At 41.3% G+C, this 11825-nt stretch overlaps 1 protein-coding gene across 1 annotated transcript; it reads right to left on the bottom strand.

Moving 5' to 3' along the window:
• Positions 1 to 531: 531 nt before the first annotated feature.
• Positions 532 to 3018, bottom strand: LOC125378975 (C-type lectin-like). The gene is made up of 3 exons (XM_048395001.1): positions 2871 to 3018; positions 1535 to 1729; positions 532 to 749 (listed from the first exon to the last, which is right to left on the bottom strand). The coding sequence occupies exons 1-3, from the start codon at positions 3016 to 3018 to the stop codon at positions 532 to 534; spliced, it is 561 nt and encodes a 186-aa protein (XP_048250958.1).
• Between the last annotated feature and the right edge of the window lie 8807 nt (positions 3019 to 11825).

Here is an 11825-nt window from a genome sequence, read left to right as displayed (position 1 = left end):
GTAGCATAATACTTTAATTTAAAGGTTATATTTAGTTAACATTAAGTTTGAAATTGCTAACTGAAACAACTCGATAGTATACAATTAGGTCTGTCTTATATATATATATACTACTCAAAAGAAGCTAAACAACTCGCGCTTGTTTCATATGACTACAGTTAATCTGTGGTTGGGCTTTGGGGTATTCCTTTTTGTCCATGGGTTGCACCCTACTCGGCCATGAGTCCCTGATATGTTTCTGGGTATGTGAAAGATCGACATGACATCTCCTTCACACAACAAGGCATCTGCCCTTTCTTGTCCCCATCTCCACGGGATATTAGTGCCGTCAGTTACACTGGTACTTAGTGACAGAGAGTTAAATGTAAGAGGGATAGATGTGTATGTTAAAAGTTGCTTATGTCTAAGATCTGCATCACTTCTCACGCCATGCTATAACTGAAATGCTTGTCTGTCTGTTGACATTCCACCCTGATGAACGATGATTGGATAGGCAGGTGCTGCAGGCATTATTTGGTGAACATGTTTAAATCACATTTCACACACAAACCAGCGTAATTTACTGCAGTCAGCATCATTCCATGCGGACCCAAACATCTGAAAAAGGATCTGGACACAGTCCTCGTCCTGGCCTCTATATGTAAAGCTGGGCTCCCCTTTGTACCAGTTCGTGTACGTCGGGACGGAACCGTCAGTCCATCCGTACACGTTTGACCTGGTTGTGTCCCGCAGTCCAATCCAGGATTCCTCTGAAACACCAACTGGAGGGAATGAGGGGCAGGTGTGACTGACGGGCGAGTGTATGTTTGTGGGGGTGGGGGTGGGGTGTGGGTGGTGGGGGGTGTGTGTGTGGGGAGGGGGGGGGGGGGGGGGGGGGAATGATGTGAAAACTCGACAGTATTGGAGATTTTGTTTTTTTCTAGAGGTAGTGACCAGAGGGTGGATGTGACTGATTTGTTGGTGTGATTGGCGGGAGGGCGTGATAAAACTTAATGTTTTGTGTAAATCACGAGAGCGTGTGACTGACGAAATAATGTGCTTGACCGGATGGTGTGACTTATTGGTTGGTGTGACTGACGCGACTGTATGACTGACGGGAGAATATGTTTTACAGAAGGTGGTGATTGAACTGTTTGTAAGTTATGATACTGTATAACTGACGGGAGGGGACATACAAGAGTTGTGACAGACTAGAGGCTGTGATTGATTGGTTTGTGTAACTGACACATCTTTTGTTCCAGCTATATTCCAGCTATATGGCGGCGATCTGTAAATAATCAAATCATGTCCCCTGACACTCTAGTAGGTGACATCATGAGCATCGATCTATGCAATTCAGATACAATGACATGCATCAAACCAAGTCAGCGAGCCTGACCACCCGATCGCGTTTCTCGACTCTTACGAAAATCATAGTCGCCTTTTACAGGACAAATGGGTTGCTTAGACTTAGATATTGTGGAGTTATTAGTCTCACACATGTTGAAACCAGAAACCTGTAGAAATCAGAAGCTATGCTGTCAATGTCACTTACTTTTGTTATTGTGGTCCTTGAATTTGAACAAGCCCCCGACGATGTCCTGTTTCTCTGCGGTGTCTATCTTCACCAGTGTGGCGCCGTCAGACCTGCACATCTCTAAGGCTCCGTCCCATGTACGTCCCACATTGTATCTCTTCAGGTGGATCTGGCCCCCCTCAGCTTGGAAAGTCGTGTATCCCTTTTCTTCAGCTGAATGTTTAACATGAAGCTCAATCACTTATTGAAACAGTGTGTTGGGCAACTGACTGCAATTTGTGGCGTGCTGGACAACTAACTACAAAGTCAGACATGCATGTCACAGTTTGATGAACTGATTAATTATCGATGCAGCACAATTGGTTTGAGATGAGTCTTCCTTATATTTCCGGCTATGCATACTTCATTCACCTTGATGTTGACGGTTATTGTACCAAATGACAGGAAGGTCAAAATCCAATCACCCTCGGATGTTTTCCAGTAAGAAGACCAAATGAATGCTTTTTTATAGTGCTGTAAATTCAGCATCTGATGAATATGTGTAGCTGTGACAATATCCTAATACTTCTGCTGATTGATCGACTTGATGGAAACTAAGCGCTACTCACACACTTGAAATGCCATTACCTGTGATTCTGAACCTGTATGAAACTTGTGGACAAACCCTAAACTCTGAATCTGTCCCTCTTTGGATCCTGTGGATGCTCGAGTGAAATTCTAACCTCTGCTTTTTTCAAGTTTGAAGCTCCAAAAATACCTTGACCTCTATTTTGTTTATATTTGAATTCTGTGAACATTTCAACACAAGTCCTTGTTTGAAGCATGTGGACACTCCAACACTGGTGATTCAGAGGTGGATCCGTAGGATGCTCCAACAAAAACCTTACTTCTCATCTTGACTCTGTTTGGATCCAGTGGATGCTCCAACAAAACCCGTACCTCTGATGTTGACTCCGTTTGGATTCATTGGATGCGCCAACAAAATCCTTACCTCTGATGTTGACTCCGTTTGAATCCAGTGTATTCTCAAACAAAACCATTACCTCTCATCTTTACTCCGTTTGGATACAGTGGATGCTCCAACAAAACCCTTACCTCGGATGTTGACTCCGTTTGGATTTAGTGGATTCTCCAAGAAAAACACTTACCTCTGAGGTTGACTCCGTTTGGATTCAGCGGATGCTCCAACAAAACCCTTACCTCTGATCTTGAGTCCGTTTGGAATAGTAGACGTTGCAACAAAAACATTACCTCTGATCTTTACATTGTTTGGATCCGGTAGATTCTCAAACAAGACCCTTGCCTCTGAATTAACCCTGTTAAGATCCGTAGGACGTTTCAACAAAACCCTTACCTCTGATGTTGACCCTGTCTGGAGCCAGTGGACACTTCAACCATGCACCGACCGCGCACTTCGCTGCCAGTCGCCAGCGTTGTACACAGGCGATGTGATGAATGCCCCCATCATACAGCTGCGGTTTCTTCTCTGCAACGGTAGACATGTTTAAAACAAACAGAAATCTTGAGAAATCATGTCTCAGAAGCACAGGTTCCACATACAACGCTTCCTATTCTGGTACCCGGGACTGCTGAGAGGGAATAGTTGGTATTTTATTTCTCACAACCACCTGTAGGCGAGAAACAAACAAACTACACGAGAACTCGGTCTTGAAGCAGAAGTTTAATTCTTCTGATAATCCGAATATATATGAATTATAGCTTCAAGATTAAGATGGGTCAATTACTCGGGTTCGGAAACAACTGGTTGTAACATAACTGGTATCTGAGCGTGTAGTAATCTCTCTCTCACCAAGCCCTATTCTCTTCCACTACGTTATATCTATGACACTGCTTTATTGAGGTCAAGCATTATTTGCTTGTTTGAGGCTGTATTCCTTTATTAATACGTTGTCCCAAAAAATACTTGAACAAATAAAGTTACCATAAAACATATACCTCTCAGCAGACACACAACGTTTTTTAAAGTTGAACGATGAATGATTCCTGGTCGCGACGTTGCTCAAAGTTAAAATAACGTTGCGAGCCGAGAAAACATCTGGAACTCACAAAAGAAAATTTTCGCCCTGAAGTTTCAGTGATCAGTTGAGAAGAACTGAGTACATATACACACATCTAAGATGATTATTCTATCGATCCCAATACACGATGCCCCTCTCTCGTTATTGCTATGAAAGCATATCTATCGATAGCCGACCAACTCGCTATTTTGAGACCAACTCGGCACAAATTGTTTAGGTAACAAAGCATCTCTATGGTCAATATATCCAAGATAAACTGTTTGTTTGCTTGTTGCGTAACCCTCCATAATCACAGTCAATGACAGCATGTAGACAAGGCAATGCAATGATTGACATCCAGAGAATCAATCCATGCAATTGGAATACGATACCATACATCAAGCAATTCAGCGGTTTTGATCACATTTATGGCCGTTCACGACAAGCTGGGGACACTCTGAATCTCCACGGAGTCCATCTAAAATTGGCACTCGTGAAGAGCAACCTCCTCGTGGTGAGTGCTGGGGAACGCTAATAGCTTTTCCCCCGTGTGGAACTGGGGCAGAATAATTCCACAGCACCCCATTGCTGGTCGTACAAGGCGACCAAAGTGGGCAGCCCGTTTGCTGTGGGTTGCGTCCCTGTGTCGGCGGAGGACGGGAGTCTGGTAGTTAAGGGCACTGGTTCCTGGAACTGTGTTCCTTTGCCCAACACACTACTTCGACCCTTTCTTCGCCTAGACGGGTGGTAAGATGGGCCCGGTCTTATCAATCGGCTGATCATGCCAGGCCCTGTGCGTAATATTGTGTATGCACAACTGTGTTGTATTTTAATGTATATTTTGGTCTTGGCCGTACCTTACTTGTGTGAATTCTCCAATTTGGATTGAATAAATTGCCTAGAGTCCTACGCCAGAAGGCGGTGGCTCATGGGCCAATCTGGTGATGTTGACCTCCGAATGATGTATGTTTCCAATTTCTTGTCATGGGCCGAACCAGTCTGGCATTAAATTGGTAGACAAATACAGCTGTTCGCGTCATATTCTCTGGAGTATAGCATCCCTGTATCCCTGGTGTCAGCATCCTGGATATCCGGTGCAATTTGACACCGTCCTTGTCACTCGGTGGTGGGTGGGGAGCAGGGGTGTGGAATAGTTTTCTTTCATCATGTCACTACAACAATCTGGTTCCTCTCGAAATGAAAAGAAGAGACGTATTGAGGATCAAATGGAATAATTCTTCATACATTGATACTTGGGCTAGATTCCTAGTTATTGAGGCTAAGGATCAATTACCCATTAAACAGAACCCGTTTGCTATCTCTAAAGCAGTATCTGGAATTTGTGGAGAGTTGAAAAATGTCACCCGTCTTCGTAGTGGCTCACTTCTGGTTGACAGCAATCTCTCAATCTTTTGTCTATCACAACATTTGCCAATATTGAGGTTGCTGTGTCTGTGCATAGAACATTGAATTGTTGTAGAGGCATCGTTTGCGACCAGGCTCGTTGCTTGTCGGACATGTCGGAAGAGGATATTGCTGCAGAGTTAGAAGAGCAAGCTGTTACTGCAGTGAAACGTTTCACTGCCAAGAAAGAAGGTGTCATAACAAATACAAACACATATCTCTTGACGTTCGCGCGTATATCGATTCTGCAATCAATTAAGGCAGGTTACATCAATATCGGAGTGGAGGTGTATGTCCCCAATCCACTCCGATGTTACAAATGCCAACAGTTCGGTCATGGGTCAAAATCTTGTCACAACTCTGTGGTGTGTCATCGTTGTGGAGGCTCCCACGAAAACTCTGACTGTGTAAATGATGTACAATGCTTTAACTGTCATGGCCCACATACTGCCTCATCAAGGTCCTGCCCTGTGTGGCAAAGAGAATAAAAAATCATGAAAATTAAAAGTGAACAAAACCTATCATACCTAGATGCCAAGAAACTCTTCACAAATCAGACCTCGACTCCTTCTCACTTAACCTACTCTGCTGCAGTCACTCGTTCTGTAGCAATGTCCTCTATTTCATGTCAGACTGACTTGACATGGGTCCAGTCGAAACATCCTGTTGACAAAGATTCAATCCATCAGATTATTTCCGAAGTCACTCAGTCTAGTGCTGGATCTCAGACAGAGAGTCAGCCTGACAAACAATCCTCAACGTCTATTTCACAACCAGCATCAGTTCCTTTAACAAGAAAAGAAAGAAAAAAAATAAATAGACATTCAACACCAACCGTCCCTACACCTTCTGAGGTTCCTCTACAGAACCTTTTTGGACCTCTGGATATGGAGGTCACCCTGTCCTCACAGGACAGGCAGAGGAGTAGTTCTTCCTCACATTCACGTGAAATATCTCCAATTGAGCCACCATGACTCAATTGCCAAATCTAATGCAATGCAATTGCAGAGTACTTAGACATAATTTCAATGAGATCCAATTATTGATACAAGATTTAAAGCCGTCAGCACTATGTCTTCAAGAAACCTACCTCAAAAGTACAGATAAGTTTACTTTAAGACAGTACGATGATTATCATTCCTTTTCTCCTCCTGGGGATAAAGCAACAGGAGGCTCAACTATCCTGGTGAGGCAGGGCATCATACATAGCCTAGTCCCTCTTAATACAAATCTTCAAACTGTTGCTGTTCGTCTGACTCTCCACATTGCTTTTATGTTGTGCTCCTTATATATTCCGCCTTCCTCTGATCTTCGTCAATCTGATCTTCAAAATCTATATGATCAACTTCCAAAGCCCTGCATTATCATGGGTGATCTGAACGGACACAACCCGTTGTGGGGAAGTACAAATGCTAATAATAAAGGAAAACTAATTGAGGATTTTCTTTCTGACAATAACTTATGTATCTTTAATGATGATTCCAGCACCTATTTACATTCAGCCACTGAAACTTATTCTGCCCTTGATCTGTAACTCACAGACTCAAACTTGTATAATGAATTTGCATGGTCAGTCCATGTTGACCTCTGCGGGAGTGATCATTTTCCCACTATCCTTAAGACTGCTAACCCTACTGATGAGCCACCGTCATCCAGGTGGAACTTTACCAAGGCCAATTGGTCCTTATACGAGGTACTGTGTACTGACAAATTAAAACAAGACATTTTCAAGAATATTCCAGATCCGATACAGTTGTTTTCGGACTTCCTGAATGACATTGCTGACCAAACCATTCCTAAGTCCTCTGCAAATCCCCATATTCGTAAGCCATGGTTTACAAATGACTGCAAACAGGCCAGAAAGTGTAGGAAGAAAGCAGAAATATAGAGTTAAAATTACAAATGCCAAGGCACGACGTGCTTTTAAACAGAATAAGCGTCAATCTTGGAGGAACTATGTCTCGAAAATAAATTCCCGTATGCCCATGTCAAAGGTGTGGAACATGGTTCAGAGAATAAAAGGCAAAGGCTCAAAATTTTCTGTTCATCATCTTCAGGATGATGACAGGTTATTAACGGATAAAACTGACATTGCAAATAAGCTTGGAGAAACGTTGGCAAAACATTCTTCAACATCTAATTATCTCCCAGAGTTTCAAAAAATTAAGAAACAACAGGAACAGATCAAATTAAATTTCACTTCTGATAATGGTGAAGACTATAATGAAGTCTTCTCATTACATGAGCTACACACCGCCCTTGGGCAAGCTCATGACACAGCAAGGGGTGCTGACAACATACATTATCAGCTTTTAAAACATTTACCTGAATCCTGTCTGGAGACACTTTTAGATATATTTGATCAAATATGGATATCTGGGAATTTCCCTCCTTCGTGGCATAATGCCATTGTAGTTCCAATACCAAAGCCTGGCCGGGATCATACAGATCCCTCTAACTATAGACCTATATCCTTAACAAGTTCCGTGTGCAAAACCATGGAACGAATGGTGAATAATAGATTAATTTGGTATCTGGAAACCAATAATCTCATTACCAATATCCAGTGTGGTTTCCGAAAAAATAGAAGTACTATCGACCATTTAGTATGTTTGGAATCCTTTGTGAAAAATGCTATTGTAAACAAACAGCATGTAGTGTCAGTCTTTTTCGATCTGGAAAAGGCCTATGATACTACTTGGAAGCATGGCATTCTAAAGGATTGACATGATTTTGGTTTGAGAGGCCGTTAAACAGACAGACAATTTCAAGTCGGAATGGGTTCAACCCTGTCTGACCATTATACTCAGGATTAGGGTGTCCCACAGGGCAGTATTTTGTCTGTTACATTATTTAGTATCAAGATAAACGGTCTGTCAAAAGTTTTGAATGATTTCGTTGATGGGTCGCTATTTGTAGACGACTTTAACATTTCTTGTCGCGGGAAAAACATGAACACTATTGAGAGACAACTGCAGTTGTCTCTCAATAAAATCCAGAAATGGTCGCTTGCCAAAAGCTTTAAATTTTCTAAAACAAAAACTAATTGTATACACTTCTGCAGGAAATATAGACAGCACAAAGACCCCAAACTATTTCTATCTGATACACCCATAAATGTAGTTGAGGAGACCAAGTTCTTGGGGCTTATTTTTGACCGCCACCTAACATTCTTGCCACATATAAAATATCTCAAGGCTAAGTGTCTGAAAGCACTAGACCTGCTGAAAGTCGTATCACACTCTAAATGGGGTGGGGATCAGACAACCCTCCCATCTTTGATCCTCTCAAAATTAGACTACGGTTCCATCATTTATGGTGGAGCCTGTAAAAGTATTTTACAGAAACTAGATACAATTCATCACCAGGGCTTGAGACTCTGTCTTGGAGCTTTCAGGTCCTCTCCTGTCAATAGTCTGTATGTAGAGGCTGATGAGCCTCCGTTGAAACAGCGTCGTTTAAAACTTGCATTACAGTATTTAACAAAACTAAAAGCAAACCCGTCCAATCCAGCTTATGATTGTGTTTTTAATCCTCTCTACGAGGAGTTATTCCAAACTAAACCAAAACTGGTTCCACCTCTGGGGATCAGATTACAACCCCATGTAACAGCAGCTCATATAGACCTTGATATTATTGCACCCTACCGTTTACTGTCCATGCCTCCTTGGCAATTGGTCAAACCAGAAGTAGATCTTACACTTACCAATTTTAAGAAATCTGATACAAACCAGTTAATCTTCCAGCAAGAATATGTCCAGTTACGCTCTAAATATAATTCTCACCGCTCCATCTTCACAGATGGATCCAAGGATGACGGCAAAGTTGCCAGTGCCACCATCATTGGTTCCAAAACCGTTTCCTCCAGATTACCGGATAACAGCTCAATCTTTACTGCTGAAGCTAAGGCTATTCACACAGCCATGACATATATTCAAAAACAAACTGTATGTAAACACTTCATCATTTTTTCCGATTCTTTATCATGCCTACATGCACTTAAGACTGTTAACTCGAACCACCCGTTAATTCTTGATATTTTAGAACTTTATAATAACCTTGCTACTAGCCAATACGACATCGTACTTTGTTGGTTGCCTAGTCATGTTGGTATTGCTGGTTACACACGAGCTGATGCTGCAGCTAAAGCAGCTCTTGATAAACCAATGTCCCATCTTACCATTCCCTACAGTGATTTTAAACAAGGCATCAAGGAATATATTCGTAGTTTGATGCAGAAAAGATGGGACACCCAAGTAGGTATAAATAAACGTCATGAATTTAAACCCAAATTAGGCTATACCTACTTGGGTTGCCAGTCCAGACACGACGAAGTTGTCCTGAGACGATGTTGCATTGGTCACAGTCGCTACACCCACGAGTATGTATTGAAAGGTGATGATCCTCCGTTTTGTGTCCCTTGTGATGAAAGAATCACGGTCAAGCATGTCCTGCTTGACTGTGTTGATTTTTCAATCACAATGGATCAATATTTCAAAACAGCATCTATTAAGGATATTTTTACTAGTATCAACTCTCGTTTAATTATAGATTTTTTAAAACATATTGAATTGTTTTCAAAATTTTGATTAATAATATTGTATAAACACTATGTTTTAAACTTGGTAGAATAAATTAAAAACTGTGATTGTAAATGGCTGTATCCTCGAAGGGGGTTAAAGTACAATAAAACTATTGTCCCCTGGAGAGGATACATAACTTCCATTTCTTTCAAAGTAAACTTATAGCTATCACATTTTTAATCGTAGTATATTTGTTCGTTTTAATTGGTGGTTACTATTGCCTACAATCGCCAGCGGCTGAAGGGTTTGTGTAAATCCTGCTGGGGAGCCGTGCAGGTAGCAAAAGCATTGTAAGTCCCCTCGGTCCCTAGTGTGGTGGCTGAACTTTGGTTGCTGGCGATCTATAACCCGTTTTTATATTGTGTTGTTGAGTTGTACCATTGTTCTTTTATATACTCTCAAACTAGTTTTAACTACAATATGTGATACTCTTGTTATTGTACTGTCCTTTGTCGACAGGTTTTATAGTTCATAGTTCAGTTTTGTGTTTCATTACTATATAACTTGATTTAGTCACGATATGGCTGAAATATTGCCGATGTGACTATGAACCATAACTCACTCACTCACTCCTTCTAAAATTAGCAGCTCCAGGCCCTGGTTTTCAAATTTTGGCCAGGGAAAGAGTTTGTTCTTCCGTCCGTCCGTCTGCTTCTTAAAAAAATATTTAAATTCAATTTTATACCCTGATGTTACTGATCATGATCTTTAATGAGTTCAAACATTAGTGTCTTAATTTTATTTTTACAGAGTTGTGGCCCGTGCTTTTTAACTTCGTGCATATTGTGTGAACTGGGGACACATTTTCCTATTCAGAAGTTACATGAATGGAAGTTTGCCTGCTTATCGAAGCGATACTTGTCAAGACTGAGTAAAACTGTGGTGCCGTCATTATTTGTTTACAGTCTTGAGTCCCTTGATCAATCCTTTCCATTTTAGTGCATCGAGTTGGCAATGGGGAAAGTTTTCTCAAACTACTGAAGTTACATGAATGAAACTTGGAAAGTTTATGAAAGAGATACTTATCAAGACTGAGTTCGAAAAATTAGATTTTCTCATGACATAAAGCCACACTATCTGTTCTTAAGGATGTATAGGACTCTGTTTTGGAGTTAACATTAACTACCATGTTATTCTCTTCTCTATGAACAAACAAAATTCTAATGTGCCCCATGGCGGGGATTAGTGATAAGACTGTTTTCTTGTTGGTTCTTTCTTCATTGTCCCTAATGTGTGTCGTTCAGTAAATGTCATAATATAGAGTTTCCTTCTTGGATAATTGAGTTTTATCTTTAAAAAAGGGATAAAAATATACAGTCTCAAAATGTCTTTTTTCTAAGTTTTATATCACATTTGTTAAGTTTTATGGTCGAAGAAACCAAGTAATCTGACATTAACATCCTATTAGTTGAGTTGTCCCTACTGGTTTATATGTCACCCATCAATCATGCTGAATGTGTTTTCTTGTGCAGCAAACTAAGTAAATTATTTAGGCTGTATCATATAAGAATGCTTTAAAACCATCGTCAAACAAAATTGAGATGTGTAATCCAGCCCTATTCAGTAACATGATCTCATCCTACATTGGAAGTCAACTTATATTTTTTATCTCCATCCATAATAAATAACGCCAGTGCTTGCCTCCATCAAGCGACGTAATGGATCCCATTGGGCAAGAGTGAGTGATTGAGTTGGTTTTAACGCCGCTTTTAACATTATTCCAGTAATATCACGGCGTGTCAGCTTGATGTGGAGGAAAGCCCGAAGTGATGTAGGTCTGAGACGTTTACCACTTCGGTGAAACCCACGAGCACGGGTATGGTGCTGACAAACCTAGAAACGTACTCGGGGCGAACCGGGATTCGAACCCACAATCATAGGTATCTGGCGTGCCCAAGGGACGCAACTCTGTACAGCGAATCGCGGCGCCTTAGACGACTGGGCTACCCGTGCCCCCCATTGGGCAAGAAAGGCATACAGTGGTGAAAACTATATGAACGGACCGCTGAAAACCAGTGATGCCAGCGAAAAGGGACAAGCATGTTCTGTCCTGCTGATAGCACCTGCGACTCACACAAGTTGCATAAAAAGTGTATGGTTTTACAACAGTACTCCTACCATGCACACAAACCAGACAGTCAGAAATCCAATCACACGGAACTAAAACCATTATGTTAATTTTGAATTACGCCTGCTGTGTGCAAGTGCAGAGATGCTTCTGCTTGTGATGACAAAATGTTGAAGAAATATGTTCGTTTTGCAAACCGACTGACCTAACGACCGACTCACTCTTTGGTTCTGTGT

Source organism: Haliotis rufescens, unplaced genomic scaffold (assembly GCF_023055435.1).
Source record: "Haliotis rufescens isolate VD_foot unplaced genomic scaffold, xgHalRufe1.0.p SCAF_137, whole genome shotgun sequence".
NCBI lineage: Eukaryota > Metazoa > Mollusca > Gastropoda > Lepetellida > Haliotidae > Haliotis > Haliotis rufescens.
The sequence above is the reverse complement of the archived record's forward strand: the minus strand, read 5'-3'. Positions and strand labels throughout refer to the sequence as shown.